The sequence below is a fragment of the Apteryx rowi genome, unplaced genomic scaffold (genome assembly GCF_003343035.1).
Source record: "Apteryx rowi isolate R43461 unplaced genomic scaffold, aptRow1 scaffold_37, whole genome shotgun sequence".
NCBI lineage: Eukaryota > Metazoa > Chordata > Aves > Apterygiformes > Apterygidae > Apteryx > Apteryx rowi.
The window spans coordinates 3,324,030-3,342,997 of NW_020450196.1; the positions used below are offsets into that span (position 1 = coordinate 3,324,030).

The window sequence follows — 18,968 nt, forward strand, 5'->3', positions numbered from 1 at the left end:
GAATATTGTCTGCTTTATATAGACCACACAGGGCATTAAACAGATGAGATTGAACAGAAGGTGTTAGGAAGATGACTAACAGTGGAGGGATGGTCAGTAGTTTGTCTTGGTATCTATTCTGTAGAAGAGAAGCCTGTAGAGGTACTCATGGTGAAGAAGGGAGGGGTTTGCATTCCTCAAGGCTTGGAGTGTTTTCCATGTTGAACAATGACTAGCCTCCATGAAATAAAAAGGAGCAATAATAACCTTCTGGGATTGAGCCTGGAAGGATTAGTTACTGTTGGTGGACTTTGGACTATGTTTGATGACATCTACAGAGGAGTTTTTCTGTAACTCTGGCAGTCTGGCATGTTCTTTTAATTTAAAAATGAAAAGTTTAGGCCTTAAACAGTGGATACTGAGATATATCCCATCTCACCCCAACCTGACATGTTTGCCTTTCCTTTATTAAAAACATATTACCCTGGAAACTGCTGAGATGAAATAACTTGTTTCCGATGGAGTGCAAATGGCTGTCATGACATTTCTTAATCTTTTGGTAGAGGCAGATGGTAAAAATAATTGGACACTAACAACAAAAATTAATTCTGTATGCTCGTCATGGAATATGATAAGACATAACAATGCACAGCCATCATTTTAATTATGAGCTTGTTTTGTTTCTGGGTCTGAAAACACAGTTGTTTAAAAAAGGATTTTTTTTTTTTAAATCCCATCTTATTTTAGTAAAATATTGCAGCAGTTAAGACTATAATCATAGAGAGAGAGAAAAGGGGACTGTATTAATTGGTTTTTAATACACATTTTTTGTGAACTAATATATTTTAATTTATAAAATACATAATATAGAGTTTGGTGAGGAAGGTACATATAGCATGCAGGAGTCTGAAGTTTGGGAAACCTATTCTTTTGTGGCCTGAATTTTCCAGTTTTGCTTAATCTCTTACTGCAGTTATTTTGTTAATCTACAAATGGCTAGAAAATGGGCTTGTTATTGAGACCAATTGACTTAACTTCATTTTTCAACATGCTCTGAAAATGTCTGTGGGTTACTGTTTGTTGTGATAGTTACTGAAGAGAACAGCTTTGGGCTCCTGAGGAAGGATCATGCACATATATCAGATTGCATATTTAGCTGTTTGGGTCATTTTTTTGTCATGAAGTTGAGGCTGCTGTACCTGTGTGAGATTTGGTGGTAGAAGGGGAGAGCTGTTGCACATTTCTTTATACTGTGCTTGAAGCAGTATTCATTTCCTCATACTTATATGCTGATGCTTCCTAGAAAAAAAGCTTTTCAAATTAACTTCCCCTCCCCCTGCTTTTTTCTTTAACAATTCCTTTCTGTAAAAACGTTTGAATTATGTACTTGGACATGGTTATACATACCCCATTATGTATACTGACGCCTTTTGAATCATCGCCCCTGTGTTTAGTAGTCATCTACTTGGATTTATTTTAGGTGTGTGTTTAAAGCTTTTAAAGGCACCTAGGAGGTCCAACAACTATCATAAACATAAACTGCACTATCATCTTTGTTATGTATGCATTTTTCCCTACCAGTGCTACCAAATGTTGTGTTTATTGCCTTATGTAATTCCACTGCTCTCTCTGGGATCAATTAGTTGAGTCAATCTATTGAACTACCTGAAGCATCCAGTCCTGGCTGGCCTGGGTAATGAAGTTGAAAAAGTAACTTGCTGTTAGTACAAACAGAAAAGAGAACATGATATCAGTTTTAATATTTGACAGCCATGCGTAATATCTGTGAGCATGAGCAAAATACTGTCAGCAAATCACAGGCTGGAGAACACGTTTTACATATCCATTGAAGTAAAGTGTCCATCTCTCTTTGAACTAATCAGTACAGCAGGGACTGAATGCTTGTAGGATCAGACCATTAAACTCTTAGCCAGTGTATTAGTGTTTGTGTAACAACAGAAGTCACTTGGTTTCAGTGGTTTTTTGATTTCATGACCAAAAGATGAAGCTTTTAACCTGTTAATTTTATTGAGAGAGACTGGGGTAGTCCCTCAGTCATATGTAGATTGTCCTTCATTTTAGCATTAAATTTTTCCTTGGGGAATGAAAGTATAGCACAAGACAAAACGTATATAGTTTTAACCTATTATGGACATGGTTTTGAATTATTTTTAGTAGACTTGATATAACCACTTCTACCCTTTCTAATGTGTTGCACAGGTTAACATTCAGCCTTCTGAATGGCACCGCTCTATACTGATGCCCCAGTCCTGGTTGGGATTTATGAGTCGAACATACAGTGCGGTCTTGCAGGTAATTTTGAGCTAGATGATGATATGCATGTTAATGTTCATTAAARCTGTATAAATTTTCATTCTTGCAAGTAAGAGCATTCATACAAGTAACAATAATGTAAAAGTTAAGTTTAAGGTTTTTTAATAAGGTTTATGAAAATGACATAAAAATAAGGAGAGTCTTCAGCTAATGGCAGCAGGATCTGAGATGTGTGTCATACAGGTATAATTTCTGCTTACAGTTCTGATTCTTGCAGCCTTGTTCCTGTGCCAAGTTCCAGTAGGTCAGTTGTTCCAATTGCAGCTGACTCTTTAAACCATGAGGTTTTAACTTGAATTCTAACCTATTATTATGGATGGAAATGTCCTAATGACAGTATCACGAAGTGGACAAAGGCTATTGAGAAATAGTTAATTAAATGTAACTTCTCTCTTATTCAGTTGTGATACGCTGCCATACTCTGAGGGATTAATCTTTCAATTTTCCACCCTATCAAACAGTAGGAAATACAGAAATTATCCTAAAACCTCTCTTTCATTAGATGAGCTGACCTGATTTGTAGGCTAAAGTAGCATCATTTGTTTTTTCCACAGAAAAATGATCTAAGAAATTGTAACAGGTAGCTCCCTTCCAGAAGGCTCCCTTTGTGCTGCTAGAAGGGCTTATTTTTCTGTATTTCTAGGCCACCTCAGCTGTTCTCACAGTGTGAGCAGGTCAGGTTGCTGAGCAAATTCCAGAATCTTTTGCTGTTCCTTGTTTTACTGTATAGCAAAGCATGTGCTTCTCTAATGTTTTTGAAGCAAGTTGTATCTTGTCCATTAGCAAATGTCAGGTTATGAACTGAGCCCCTTTACAAAGCAGTTGCCTGCTTTTCAAATTGTAATTTTAAATCTTAACTACAGAGGGAGCCATTGTTGACTGCATTTAATTACTTTTCTATTTCATTTCTTCACCTCTGACGCAAGATTTCATGAGAACCTTGGCATTTCCCAGACTTGGTTCTGAAACCTCTTTAGGATTTCCTGCCTTTTTTCAGGGCAATGGAACCTAGTTTTGTTGCTTTTGAAACCCCTCGCTGCAGACTTCTTTTTTTTGTTTTGTTTTTAACTGAGATAAGATATTTTTACTTGTATGCTTCTATAGCATGTTTCCTCTGAGATGGCCAAAAGAGATTACAGTATAAGCTAAGTAGTCTGTGATTGTACAGACTCAGTACATAACAGTATTTTTGGGCAGGCAGGACAGTAATCCTTTCTCCGTTTGGAGACTGAGGTGCAAAGAAGTCCGGGTTTGGTTATCTAAGGTTAGGTAGTCTCTCCACAGTTCACCAAAACACTTGTGTGAGGATTTTTCCCCTTTGTGCACGTGAAAATCCTCTTGTCTTTATTAAAACTGCTCACATACTTGCACAGTTCTGCCAGTTTGCATGTTCTTGGGACTGAACCCAACTTCATGATGATCCTACGAACCTTGATTTAGTCTGCGATTTAAACCAGTGTTTTAAGTGTTCTGGGAAACTGGAATCAGTTTAAGCATACAATAAAGTCCCATTTGATGTTATGCTTCTGAGAGCAGGGTAGAGTTTTTGTGCAGCCTTCTCTTTAATCAATATATTATTCCTGTTCCTTTAATCACTTTGGAGTCTGCAGGATTGACTCCCTTGTGTTCTCAGATTTTTATGAACATCCAACCTGCAAGTCTTCAGTATTTGAAAAACACTGCTATGAGCCTGTATTTTTCAATTAAGGCATAATAACCTTCCAAGGAGCAACAATTGACAACTCAACCAAGACGAGCAGTAGTTGTCTCAAGGTTTGAGACTCAACCTGTCTGTAAGGCAAAGCTGCGTAATGTATTCAGATAACACTTCTTAGAGGCCAGAATCTATATTCTTTGAGGTACAGGAAGAACTGTAGCAGAAGGTTACTAGGAGGCAGGTCATAACAAGGAGAAGGATGAGTTTTGCTTGAAGTAATGAATCAAGAAACTGGTGTTTTGCTGTCAGAATTCATTTTAGGTAGTGGACATCTAAATCATCTTTGTCCGTTGTACTCTTTCCACCTTCCAGGGGGACTTCTCTTCCCATGGTCTAGAAGGGATGTCTCAGTATCTGTGGCCATTTGTGCCATCTGCAGCTGCCTTCCTCACTCAGAATCAGAAATTGCAAATTCTTTTACTTATTGTATTGTGTATTACAATGGTATCCTGTATCAAAAAAAATTAGGTTTGCTGATGAAGTAGCCTCAATGGAAAGGTTATATCCGTTCCTCAAGTGTTCCCTGAAGAAAGCCAGTTGTGATGATTGGCCATTTAAGATCCTCTCCTGATTTATGCTGTGATTCTGCAGGGGAGACAGGCAGAGCTAGAGATGCAGTTAAAACATGGAAAAGAAGATCCTGAAGAGGTGCAGTACAAACAATTTACAGCCTGGCTCTGGTAAGGAAATGCCTGTCTGCTGCTCATCACTTGTAATGGCAAGTGAGGGTGCAGAGGAAGGGGATACTTCAAAGGCTTTAATTTTGCAAGTTAACAGTCTGTATGAGGACTAAGGACAAAAAACAGATATAAGGTCCATCTGGAAAAAGAGGCTACTGAGGAATTGTCTGTAAGGGTGTTTGTACTCAAAGGTACCTTCCCCTCTACATTGTCTGAAACTTTCTAGGGAGAGCAGCATGAAGGAAGGGGAAATTACATTTGGTTTGTGTTATGTTAAAACACAGGCAAAACTTACTTGTAGCGACTGCCTCACTGAAAATGGCTTGATGCAAGAAACGTAAGCCATGGTACAGTGTGTGTAGTAATGGCCTGAGGGGAGAGACCTCATTTCATATAGTAAGTTGGTACTCCTGAGCCTGAAGATACTGTTTAAAATCAAGCACGTAATGTACACTCTGATCATATCCTCAGCTACTTCTGTTTCAGTTGGCTGAGTTGTGTGTCTTACAGCCTCTCAAGATTTAGCCTGTGCACTTGGTGGGGGAGAAGAGAGAGAGAGAGGGAGAGAAAAGGTATCTTTAGACAGTATAAATGCCTGTTTCTGTGCATGTCCATAAGTGTACTGTGAACAAAACTAGTACAAACAAAACCAAAAAGATCTTTGCCCTGTTTAATCAAAAAGGTCTTACTAAGTCCCACACAGAAGGAATACAAAATTGCTTCCATAGAAGGAATACAAAATAGACAAAATAGAGTCTGTTGTTTTACTCTAGCTAAGCCTGGATTAGATGGTTTCATAAGAAGGTCCAGAATGATGGATATTACAGAGTAGGTTCTTTATGTAGTAGTAGCAGGATTTTCTGTTTTGCTCTACCTGATACCTTTCTTGATAGGGAATAAGGAGGAAGCATTTTCCAGGTGGGAGAGAGATGCAATACTGCTCTTGTAAATTTCTCCTAGTCTGAATTCTACTTTGTATTTCCTGATTTTATTAATGTAAGCTATGTGAAAAATGAACAGATTTCATTCTTCAAGGCTCTAAATAACTTCAGTACCCATTAGGCATTTAAGTGCTGCCCATTGAATTTAACCTGGCTGCAGACAGCTTAATGTGGATTTAATGTTAATGCTTTATTGTGTTAGTGCTGTGCAGTGTTGCGCTGATATTTGCCAAGCTGTTTCCGTTGAGGGCAGGTTTGAAATTGTATGCAAAAATAGTGTGCTTACAAAGGAAATACTGATTGGATTTTTTTAAAGTCTGAGTGACCTATGGACTCTAAAAATGCGTGTATCATAAAACAATCTTATGTGCTGTGGAACTGTGACTGAAGAGTATCTTTTTGTGTACAATGACAGTCATGGCTAGGATTTACTAATTGATATTGTATGTTTTGGTATACAGAATTTTCTTTTCATCACCCAAACCTGGCAGTATAGAAGCTTTACTGCATCTCTGCTTCTCTCTTGGTATAGATGCAAAACCAAATAAATGCAGACAAGTAGCCTATTATAAATCAACTACAGCAATATATAAGAAATTGTAACTACTCCTATAGCTTTCATTTAAATGCATTCAGGTTATTGTACTGCCTAATAGCATAAATGTCCATAGTGGTTTCCAGGATTATAATAAATATTGGATAATTTGTTATGGTTGTCCTTTGTAAAACATTTTATTAGGCCAAGACATAGTACAGTGATCTCGAAAGCTATGCATAACAGCTCACTGGGCAGATTTATGGCTATTGCATGAACTTGCATTTTCCAAAAAGTGAAGTCAGGTAAGAGCCCTTGAGACAACAGTAATAGTTTGCACAGGAACATGAAAAAAACATTGGGTAGCAGGTGACCCTGTTTACACTTTGATACCTGTGATTAGTTTGTGCTAAGTCTTGTAATAGCTGCATGAGGAATGAGATATGTATTGACCTAGAATGGCCATATGTAGGGCATATGGGGAAATTAGCTGAATTCATGCTGTGGTATAATGTCTATAGTGTACATTCTTTCTGTTTCTGTTGCAGGGTCAGAGATATGTTGACTGATGTCATCAAAGGTGCTTCAAAGTAAGTATTTATTACAGATGAGAATTAATTCTTCTGTGTTCTCTTTTGTGACAGAAGATATAAGATAGTATATCTTGCAATTGACTGTCTGCTAATTTCTTGATTTCACATCCTTGCTGTTCAGGAAAGGAACTCTTCCCAGCTTGTATGTTGAACATTTTTCCACTAGCTAAGTCATTAGAAAGGTCTATGCCTAATGTTTTGAATAAAACCTGTTTAGTGTCATATGTGTTATTAGTCTGTTCCTTTTTTAAATAGCAGATCCTGTTTTCCTTAAGTTACAAAGTTTATCTAGAAGCTAGCTGGTCCATAGTGAAGTATTGTCTGTTCAGAACTATCCCACTGTCTCTTTCTGTTAAGGGTTTTTTATTGTACTCAGACAAAAGACAGGAAATTTTATGTTTTCAGATTTTGCTAGGCTTGTTTGTTTGGTACTGGAATTAGCACATGGCTTTCAGGCAGCAAAGAGCATCATCTTAACTCTTCCTTGAAATTCTGCTAGAATAGCTTGACTTCTTTCTTTCACCCTGCACTGGCAACTAGTTTCTTACTGTGCTTTCTGCTTTGTTAACCTCAAATTGGCCGCTTACACCAGAGCACACAAGTGTCAGAAACACTGAGTTTTCTTAAGAACAAATTCTTATAAAACCTTATATCATAAAGATGTCTTCAGTGACAGAATTATATTGAAATTACACAGATCATATGAGAGTTGGTACTATCTTGAACTGTCTAGGGGACTGGTTTGAAATACTGCTGGGAGTTCAGAGTTCTGGAGATTTTAAATATTAAGACTTTCTATAAAAGTTTGAACATTTTTTCCCTTTTTTAGATTATATTTAATCTGGTCTTGAAAATATTCCCAGTTCCTCCAGTTCCTCATTTATCACTTCTTCTTGGAAGAGTCAGCTAAAGAGGGATGAAATTTGGATATCTGTTTGATATTTTAGCTACTCAGTAATTGCATGTATTAACTTAAAGTACGGTAGTAGAAAGAGATAAGTAAAGGAAGGGCAAAATAATAAGCTTTAAATATATCATTCTGGATGTCAGAATGAAAGCTATGATGTTAGTTGTAGAAATTTGTTGGCAAAACTAACTGAGGGAGTAGCACTTCATAATTTGGGAAGGAGGGGTGAATTTTCTTTAGGTAACATGAAAAGGATTTCCTGTGCTTAGAACTTCTTGTGTTGGCTGGCTTTCTCCTAGTCTGACACAGTGATAAAGTTGAGACAATATTTATTTTGCTTCATATTTTCAGTAAAAGATATGACATTGTTCTTTTTCCTCCTGGTGCTAGGTTGATGGTTTTTACCTTAATTAAATTACAGCATCCAGTTTTTGTGAGAGTGTTTCAGAAGTTTTTCTCAGTTTGAGGTACATCATGAAGTATAACCACTTAAAAGTTGATAATCAACAACAAAAAAGGCTATATAAGTAAATTAGGAAATGATTCAATGTAGCATATATGGGGAAATTTAAAAGAACTTAACTAGCCACCTAATTGTAATTATCTGAGGTTATCTCTTATCTGAAAGGAGATAGCTTCAGAGTTTCAAACCGGAAAGGTCAGTGACATTCTGTTAAGATCCTTGTGTGTATTATTAATAAAACTAAACAAAAATTCAGAAATATTTTCATCGTCAAAATGAAATATTTGAGGACAGGAAGAAATTCTTAAATTTCCAGAGTGGGTATATATTTACAGCAATAATTGAGGAAGTTCTTTCAGAAATGCAAGACTGATCCAGAAAATGTAGTATGCTGCATTTTGGCCTAGTACTAACATATCAGTATCATTGGTCCAGTACAACCTGCCTGCCTAGCATTCTCTTATTTGAAGAGCTTTTAGTGTTATCCTGTGTAGCACTGGTACTAAGACCAACTACTGCATTTCTCAGGATACCATTTGCTGTACGAGATCACAGTTCTCATTTTAGTGGCAGCAGATTTCTGTTTATATACAACTCGTGTGTGTGTGTGTGTGTGTGTCAGGCTTTTTATAGAAGACAAGTGAGAAAAGAAAAATGAAATGCTTTTCTCTCCGCCATTCTCTCTCTAATTTCTGAAGATGAAATATGATATGCTTTTGCTGAGCCAAGAGACAACCCAACAAAATTCCTAGGCTTAAGATTGTGTTAATTAAGGAGTCTGTTCCCCATCAGACTACCTGTAGCACATACTTCCCTGCACTGAGGTGTGTTTTGTTGCCTGCATCTCTGTTATGCTTCTTGACTCTTCTTTGCCTTTTTCCATCCAGAGACAGCCCAGTGGTGAAAGGAAACTCTCTCTTAGCCTTAACTGGTCTTGCGGTTGCAGTAGCCAAACATGAAAGCAGCCTCTCCTCAGACACTGAAGGGATGCCTGAGGTGAGTCAATCTTGGAAAAAGAAGTTCTGTACTCTTAGGGGAATATAATGAAGCAACGAGACCAGGTGTTCAGGGGGCTGGCAAGTGCGTATGCAGTCCTGCACACTTTCAGGTTTGAATTTCTCCATGCTCAGTGGATGCTATCTGGTAGCTCTCATGTGATCCATACAAAACAGCTTGGTGATTTCAGTCAGAGTAGGCACCTTCTCATGAGAAACCCAATGACTAACACATTTATTGTCAGTCTTGACAGATGTGATAAATGCTAATGGATACTGAGGCCTAGCCTCTTTTCTCATCTCTTAGTCAGTTACAACAGTGTGTTTTAAGGTGGTATATGAGACAGTCTTCCTATTTTGGCATTGACAGAGCATGTCCTGATGTTGTAGTGACTGTGAACATCCAACTTTTCCATGCATGGGTAAGAGAGAGCCTAAAGCCAACCAAAGAAAGCCAAAGCCAAACCAAACCAAAGCCAAAAAACCTTTTTCCTTCAGCCAAAGAAAACCTCAGACCCAACAGCTGTCTGCTGTAGGCTGGGTAAAATGCATGCACTGATATGTGCATCCTTCTGCTAATGGTTCCAGAAGGATAAAGACTTCTAAGGAAAGAAGGATAATGCTCTGGGAGTCTTTTATTGGTTTAATTAATTTTTTGACTTCTAGTGACCTGGAATTCTTGTTTTGATGTACTAACTTGTTCAGCTAGTATTATGTACTCTTTTTGAAGGCCACTTTGAATGCGATATTTTTGATCTGGCTAGTAGTGGAAGAGTTTCCACAGTGTGACACAATGCATATGATCATATAGAGAGTGGCTTACAGAAGGAAGCTAAAACAATTTGTGGAGAAATGAAAAATACACCTGTGAGAGAAAGAACTTTTTCTAGTTAGGCTTATTTCCTCATTTGTAAAACATTACAATAACTCATTTCCATGCTGAAAGGCTCCATTCATCCATGTTTGCTCAGCATCTGAGACTTACTTATTTGTGGCAATCCGGCAGCCATTCATTGCTATTTTCCTCCTGGTGTTAAAATCAAGAAATACACCGCTCCTTACATCTGTGAAAAATGCATTCTCTTGCCATCCCATCCTCAACATTGGTCTGATTTATACCTTTTGAAAAGGGAAAAGGACTTTTGAGCCACACATGTAATAGGGACCTTGTACTCTATTAGCAGGAGAGTGTATCACAGTCCAAGGTACCATCTTTAGAGAGCATCATTTAAGCTAGATATTATTATGACATGGATGCATTATAGTTTTGTGTCACAGAGCAAGTTGAGCTTCCTGAATGTTTTTGTGTGTATGAATGGGTGTGTATGATATATTTTTCTAATATCTTTTATTATTGGCTGCATCTTTAACAAATGTGTGTAGGGAGATGGAGTCTTGATTTTAAACAAGAGCTTTTGTCTGCCTGTATATGGTAGCTACCTGAGAAGAATTTAAGTGTTCCTGTCATAATTGTAAGATCCCTGGAGACTCTTGTGGTTTACAGCCAAGCTGAAATTACTCAAATAGTCATACTCACTTTGTGTGGCTACATTGTATTTTGCATGGGCTGAGAGAATTCATGAAAGCAGTAATATGCCAACACTGAGCTGTATGAGTTTGCAGTTGTGAATGTTTGTGGACTTTCTCCACGCTGTTATTCTGGGGTTCTCTTACTACTGTCACTTTTGCTTTCACTGTATAGTATCTTGATCAAAAATAGTGTCTATGGGAGGGATTTGTCATGTAAAACATGCTACTTGCTATGCATAAGAGTGGCAGTATAACCTCTTTGCTGATGCATCATGGCTGGAGAGCTTCTGTTCAGGTAGGAACTGGTTTAAGAAAAGATGATTATTTGGGTTTGATTTATATTACATTTATCACTTACAGGCTGAACATGATTTTCTTCCCACAAAGCATTGGATTTCTATGGTCATAGAGACCCTCTTTAGTATTGTGAATAGCCGCTATCACCCTAAAGGTCAAGTCTTCCCATGGTTCTACCAGGTATGTGTAGAAACACAAGTACACCTAAGATATTTAACCAAGTGATGTTAAAGGCAAGAGAATATGTCTGGATTTCATGCTTAGAATGCTTAGTCTGGAGTTTCCTGGTTCTGTTTGTCCTTGAAATAGTCATAATATAGGAGAATCAAAAAAACCTTCTTTTTTTCTTCTAAGGTGTTTTCTACTTATTTCTGGTCTTACACTGAATATTTCTTTTTATTACCAAAGAAGTAAAAACCACATGAGATATAAATGCATAAAATTAAAGACAAAACCCTGGGTGTATTCTGCACGCATTTGAGAAACAAAACATTCTAACATAAACAGACTCTGAGACCACAGTACCAAACTTCTGAGTGATTCTGAGAGCATGCCTTCAGGCTCTGAAATGCTGGCTTTCTCAAAATCTAGTAGTTCTTCTCATTTTACAATATCTCTTGAACACCGAAGGACCAGTAGAAACTATGTCATATGTGATTTCAGTCTGATAATCAGCCTGAGATTCTCAAGCCATATAAGATTTAAGTATCGGGCAGTTCTTTAAATAGGATTGAGAGATGGACTGAAAGCTCAATATAGACCTTAAGAAATAGGTATAGTTAGCTCTCAACTATCTGTGGTCAGAATTACCAGGTTGGAGATTCATGGTGTCATGGATAGAGGGGGAGCTTGGGTTCTGCAGGGACACGTACTGGTCTGCTAATGCATCATGATGTTTTCTAACCTGAATTTTGGTTTACTTCTTGTTATATCTGTGACAGTTCTGATGTTTTTCTCAAGAAGTCTGAGACAGCTAGCTGGGGGAGTGTTGGCAAACTGATGAAACTACTGCTCTCTCTCCTGTTGTGACCTACCATACATTGAAAAGGAAGAACAATAAAATACTCCCTATGGTACTTCATGTATGAGGTCACTCTAAATGGATGAACAGTTTTACAATGTTATCTCTCTTGCTCTCCTGCTTTCCCTGTCTCCCTCCTCTTTGAAGAGATGGGGAGCATAAAAAGCAACTGCATCTAGTCCAGTCAATGAAAAGTTTGTGTCAAAAAGCTGAAAATTGCTAATGAATCTGAATCAGCTATGGCATGTGACCTCTGTCATCCCTGATAGGGGATATAGATCACTGATTTAGTGCAGTGCCTCATCCTTTGTTTACAATTCCATACTTAATCTTATTTACACTTAAAGATTATGTTCTCAATTACCATAATTTTAAACTGGTTTCAAGTTAAGGCAGATGGAAATGATGCCATTGGCAATGCCATGACAAACTGTTTGTTGCCAGATTGTGATACAGCTGGGCTGCTGTTTGGTGCATACATATTTATTAAACTCCTAAAATGCTGAATGTTATTAGCTGGAAGGGAATTTTATCCCCTTTCCCCAGGAGGAAAAGAAGAAAATTCTTTTATATTTTGTTCTAGAAATCCTATTCTGGTGAAAATACAGCGAGTGCTATAGCTCGTTGCTGCGCAGCCACTGCTTTGTCTCTCCTGGTGCCAGTTTTCATTGTATCATGCAAGGAGAAGGTTGAAGAAGTCCTGAGTATGCTGACTGCCAGGTTACCTGGGAAACCAAATGCTGATGAGTCTCAAGCTGTTCAAATCCATATGGGCCTTGCTTTGGGAATGTTTATCTCACGTTTGTGTGAAGAAAAAGTCAGGTAGGGATTGCCATATGTAACACAGGTGTGCAAATACCTTTCTCCTTTTCCCTGCATGTGGCATTTAAGTTCTGAGGAGTAAAGTATATACAAGTCATAGTCAAATGATTCTTGAGGTGCTTTGCAACATTCCTTAAAAGATGTCCTCATTTATTTTCATCGTCTTTTTTCCTCTTCTGTGTTTTGCTGAATGTTTTTCTCTAAATATTTTGCCATTTCTTCAGGATGAATGATTAATTTTTATAATATCCTAAACTGCTTGTGCAAGTCAGTCAGCTGAACAAGCCACACAAATAACTCTTTTTAAGGGGGTTAGCTGCCCTGGGAGATGTTTCTGTAAAATAATTCCAAATTCTCACTGGTTCTTTTCTAAGCAATGTTCTGCACACAAACTAGTGTCCACTTACATCATGTAAATTATGCACATGGAGACGCAGCTACAAGACAAGCAGTGTAATGCGTTGTCTCTGAGGTGTGTTGTTACTGCTGTGTTGGCAGCAAAAGGATGTTCTGAAGTTGGTAGAAAATGCCTCTTTTCCAGAAAGTTGGCCTCAATCCAGGATTATGGTCTCAAACTTCAGATCATTCCAAGAAATTGAAAGATGTAGGTTTGTTTTTATATACCTCCAACCCCTTGACTGCTTGGGATTGTGTTTGTCTATATACCCATAATACAAGCATAATTGCTGCACAAGCAAGGATTTCAAACACATTTGACCATCAGCTGTTAATTCGCTCCGTGAAACTAAGGTTTTTGAAGCATCTGCCTATGTTAAAGCTTTGTGCCCCATTCATCTGTTCTAATATTCATGTTTTGCTGTCTTGATGCATTTCTGTCTTCAACTCAGCAGCATAGTTTGGGGATGTACTGTCTCTGGATAATTGGTCAGTAGTGACAACTAAGCTATAGACAAGCACTAAAAGGCTCCTGAGAAAATGACATTAGATCATCTTGGTGTTTTGAAGTATGTGAGCCTGGGGTTTTTTGTTGGGGTCAGGAGGGAATTGAGATTATTAATGTGACGTTTATCTAAAAATTTCTTATGGACTGTAACAAATCAGATTTTATTCTTTCACCGCCCTGCATAATTTCAAAGCTTAATCTCAAATATTCTTCCAAGTGTTGACATGAACCAACAGTAAAACTTATAAGGATGTATCTATAGCTAATACCAAATCATAGGGATAATTTACCTTAAAGATGTCGTGTTCATTAAGATGACCGTGGACATGTTTTTGTAACGGGATTCCTGTGACATCTTTGGAATGAGATGTAAAGGCAAAGGGATGAAGAAAGACAGACTTCTGGAGCCTAATATCTAAAACCATCATGAATTTTCAGTTTATAAATAGAGTCCAGCTGAGATTTTCTCCAGCACTTGGAGATATAATTTCATTCTGCTGTCATGTTTGTTGTAAAAATTGTGAGTTTCTCTGAAGGTGTCATAGCAATATGGGGTGCCAGTTAAGGTCTGAATATAATATGCTTTGTATTTGTTTATCTGTAATATGTTTGTATGAATGTGTTGCACATGACAAGTCATACAGTTGCTGCTTACAGACCAGTATGAGAAGCTGTTATAAAAAGTAAAGAACTGTATTTAGTGGCATGTTTGGTCTTACCAGGAGGCCTGGTAGCCTATATTGTTTAAAGAGCAGAGCTGTTTTGGAGGATTTGGGGTTTTTGTTTTGTTTTCTTTGTAGTGATGTACCTGGTCAACAGATGAACTTACTTCTAATGAAGTCCCTAGATGCACTGGAAGACTGCTGCTTCAACACCAGTCTGGAGTACAAGTGAGTTTCTTTCATTAGTGAYGATAGTATTTTATTTTCAGCTCCACTTTGTTCATTAATACTTTCACCCGTAAATTCTTCACAGAGGATTGTAAAGATGAGGAGATGGCCTATTCCTGAGCGCTTTTCGTAGAGCCACAGGCTCATGCGGGCTGGCAGGGACCTTGGAAGGTCCATGCCCCTGCCCAAAGCAGACCAGGTTGCACAGGGCTTTACCCCATTGGGGCTTGACACCCTCCAAGGACAGAGACAGCACCACCTCTCTGCGCGGCTCCACTGCCAGGCTGTCCTTGGTGGGGGAAAAAGTTTCTCCTCATCTCTGGCCTGAGCCCCTGGTGCCCTCTCTTGCTGCTGCCTCCCAATCGGTGGCACCTCCCCACACTAGCCACAGGCAGAGGCGGTACCCGGTGGGGCCTGGGAGTGCTGAGCAGAAGGGAGGAATCCCCCTGCTCTGTTTGGGCTGGCCCTGCATGCATGGCCTCCAGCGCTGCTGCCTCAGCACTGCCTGGCACTCATGGCCCTGCCCTGCTCGCTGCCGCTGGCTCCGTGCTGTTCTGCGGAGCTGCCGCTAGGCCGGCCTAGCCACAGCTGCGCCTTCATCCCAGCTGAATTTCATGATATTCCTTGTGCCTGTTCCTCTGGCTCTGCCATCTCTTCTGAGTTAATTGTGCTTATTTAGGTGTATATACATATACACTGCCTCTTCCGTACAGTCCCTAGTGCAATGTAAAAAGAAATAATTAACACCACTGTTCCCTACTAGCCCACAAGAAAAAACGTTGGTCGTGTTTAAGAGAGCCACACAATCTTGTTCACAGGCAGCGGGAGCATACCACCAATTCTAGGAGCAGAGTTGCTCATTTTACCTGCACATGTTGATTAATGAAAGATACTTCTGAACGTGCCTCCTTGTTGCTCTTCAGTCGTTGCCAAGATGCTCAATGCAGCTTAGCTGCTGCTTCTTTGGAGCCCATTACAGGAATGTGCATGTGGGAGCAATACAGCCTGAGCCCAGGAGCAGCTGCCTTGCCTGGCTTCTTTATCTGGGAGGGCCAGGCTGTTAATTTAACAGCTATGGATGGCATGTTGAATACTGAGGAAAGTAAATAGATTTCATTTCACCAACTGCAGTTTTTCTTCAGGTGTCTCAAAGAGATGAGCAGCCCACCAGGAGGGCAAGAAATTTTTGAAGGGTGTCACTCAATTGCTAGCATTGGCAAGACAGGAATAATTTGCACAATAAAACACTTGGCATGTATCAGTTGCTGGTGAACAGTCACACCATGAACATGTGGCCACAGTAGTACCTCACTTCCGTGGTAGCTATTTCTCTTTTAGAGTAGGGAAGGAGCTGCATTAGTTTGTATGCCTCAGTGTGGGTGCATAGGTTTTTCTTTGATTTTGAGCATTTTTCTACCCAATTCTTCCCTTTCAAAGGAAACAGAGCAATAATTCCAGTTCCCTTGTGCCTTCCCCTTCTCCAGTGATCTTCTGAAAAGCTCTGGAGAGATCACAGCTGCACATCATTGGGCTACGAGCTTGGACAGCTTAGTCAGGATTCAGATTGCCCTTTGGCTGGCACAGAATAAGGCACATGGTGCACAGGTGGCTGTATCAGCTACATCACTTTGTTATACCCATTGCTGATTGTTTGTGTGACATATTAGCTGGAGATAAAAGCCCCCCAGAAAAGTCAAACTAGACTCCCCTGACAGCAGGAGGCAAACAGAAGAATATGAAGCAATGGTAAGCAAGAAAAGGAGTAATAAAGAATTTCTTATGCTGAGCATAATGGAAACATTTTAAAAAAACTAGTTCTAAAGTTGATGTGTGGTATGAGCACTCTGCTTCATGAGCAAAGAAGTAATTTAAAGCTGCAAATGTTGCAGACTATTTGTATGAGTTTGGCATGTCTCAACCTCTGAACTACTGTTATCTCTAAAGGAAGGGCTCTTTCAGCCTTTGCTTGTAGTTACAATAGGCACAGCTGATTGTGGGACATAAGCTTTCTGTTTACCTTATGTGAGTGTTTTATCCATGCTAAGTTTGCTGTTAAAATAGGTTGGAAGTTTTTTGAGAGTAGGTATATCATGCTGTACAAATGGGGGAGGAAGGAAGTTCCGTTTTTTCTAAATGCCAGCAGTAATCATTTCCCCTCATGGGGCTCCTCTGAGGTTACTTATGTTTAATAGGATTCTAGGAGGGCTGATAAGACTCCCAGTACAAATTCATCATTGTGCCATAATTTAGATTTCTGACTTCTCTGATCTGCCAAATTATCAAAGGCAGTATCTTGTATCATGCTGCCATCTAGTGAAAATAAACCTTTAATTCCTATTTCCCCTGTTTGCCCACCTCCTGTTCCTACCCTGGTAGCATACATACACATGCATATGCATGCATATACATGCATTCGCATATTGTTGTACAGTAGATGTTCTAACTCACCAGTAAATTTCTCCTGATTTTTTTAAAAGATGCGTGTCTCTGCCTAGTAATATATTTCTTTAGGGTGTTAGGTGAGGCATCTCACACATTGAGATAAAGAAGTTTTTGCTATTTTTGTTTTGTTTTTCTGCCTTGAGTGCCTAGATAATAAAGTTTAGCAAAGTGTGTGAGTATACAAACTGGAGCTCACACAACACATTTCACTGATAACGTCAGCCTTGATAGAAATATTGATTATATACGTTGTTTTTTGTTTTTTAGGGGAATTCTGTTTTGAATTTTTATTTTTTTTGGGGGGGGGGGGAAGAGGAATAACGAAAACAGCTATTTCTAATAAATAATAAGCAACAGGTATCTTTTTCCCTAAGCCAATGCTTTATCATGGTGGGAGTCTACTTATGTGCCATAAGGATCTGTACATCTGTGYAAGTTACATGAAATACTCTAAAAAGTTTTCTCTTTGAAAAGGTCACTGTGAGGATAGTGCTTCTAACTCAGTACTCTTTTATCTGTCTTCAACCACACGGGGAAGAAAACAACAGTGAAACTCATCATCTTTAAAGAGGGGGAAACCATCTCAAATAAGTATATGTTAATATTATACTTCAGTTTTTGTCTGAAACAGAGTTTCAGAGATTGCAGAGCCTTAAGACATGATTTTAAGTGGAAGGCGCTTAGACATTTTCAGGAGCTGTGTGAGAGGACATTAAATCTCCCCCTATGTTAGGTAGAAAATGAAATAAATATGGTTTAAAAAGAGATACTGATATAGCACTTTTTGGTGATGTGTGGATGATGAAACATCTATGTAATATATACCACAAGAGGGATTTTTGAAAGTGTTTTTATACAGTTCTTTATGCTACTAGATTTTGTCAGACATTGGTCATGGAAGCTATTAAACAGCTCATTTTTTTCCCGAGCCTCTCGTACATAGAGACTGAGGGAAGGTTCAACAAGCATTTGCATTCATAACTGTTAGCAACTTTTCTAGTTACTTACCTAGATTATGTTGAATATATTATCTCAAATCAATCTGAGTGTACTGGGGGAAAAAAGAATGAGAACCAAATGAAAGGCAGGCATCCAATTGTAACAGTACAGCATTTGGATAGTAAACGTAGCAGAACGTATGCTCCCTGTCTTGCAAGGTTTTGCTTTGTGTTTTTTCTCCTTTCTGCAGACAAAGAAAAACATGACATGTTGAAGATGGGGTTAACGCTGACCTTTGAAGGGTCTGCTTGTACAAAGTTATTGAGAATACCAAGGAGTGGTAATGTTTTCTGGCTTGCCCATTACTTTTCCCTTATTCAATATGAATTCTACAACAGCCTTACAAACATGTCTTTTTATATAAAGCCATTGCATGGCAGAACTAGCATGTATCTGCTAGAATAAATACTGGAGAAATATTGAATAAATGATGAATACCGATACTGAAGTGTTGAGTAAAGGTGTAGTGAAGAGCCAAGTTAATCTGAAACATGACATGCGCAATAGTCTTTCTTAAAGTTGGTATTCTGAGCAATAAACCAACTTGCTTTTATGGAGTTTTCATAAGGTCTGTAAGTGTTTGATATGGATTTAAGGCATTTTCAACCCAAAACTGTCATCAGAATTTTTTACTGTTCCTAGAGAAACCCGCCAAACTTCAAGGGACCTTGGGATTATCAGCATTTAACCCTTTAAAATGTCATTTTTTCCTTCACCTGAAGATATAAACATTTTATTTTGTTTCACTGTTTGCTCATGAAGTCCTTTGTGCTGTGCTGTGATGAACTGTACTGCCCTGTACATTTCCAAGCTATCATGTTGAGAGGTGACAATAGATTCACAGATGGGTAATGGCAGTAGCGCAGTGTATCTGATATACTGGCAGTAAAACACTTGCAATATATTGGGAAATTTGAGA

The 18,968-nt window shown here is 38.6% G+C and overlaps 1 protein-coding gene across 6 annotated transcripts in view; it reads left to right on the forward strand.

Annotated features, from left to right (window-relative positions):
• FOCAD (focadhesin) overlaps nt 1-18,968 on the forward strand; it is a 126,234-nt gene that overhangs the window by 85,870 nt on the left and 21,396 nt on the right. For all 6 annotated transcript variants that reach the window (XM_026073563.1, XM_026073559.1, XM_026073562.1 and 3 more), the window contains 7 exons: nt 2,200-2,292; nt 4,622-4,710; nt 6,735-6,776; nt 9,037-9,145; nt 11,035-11,151; nt 12,576-12,814; nt 14,519-14,608. In XM_026073563.1, coding sequence (XP_025929348.1) covers nt 2,200-2,292; nt 4,622-4,710; nt 6,735-6,776; nt 9,037-9,145; nt 11,035-11,151; nt 12,576-12,814; nt 14,519-14,608 — 779 coding nt within the window. The remainder of the gene's footprint in view (nt 1-2,199; nt 2,293-4,621; nt 4,711-6,734; nt 6,777-9,036; nt 9,146-11,034; nt 11,152-12,575; nt 12,815-14,518; nt 14,609-18,968) is intronic.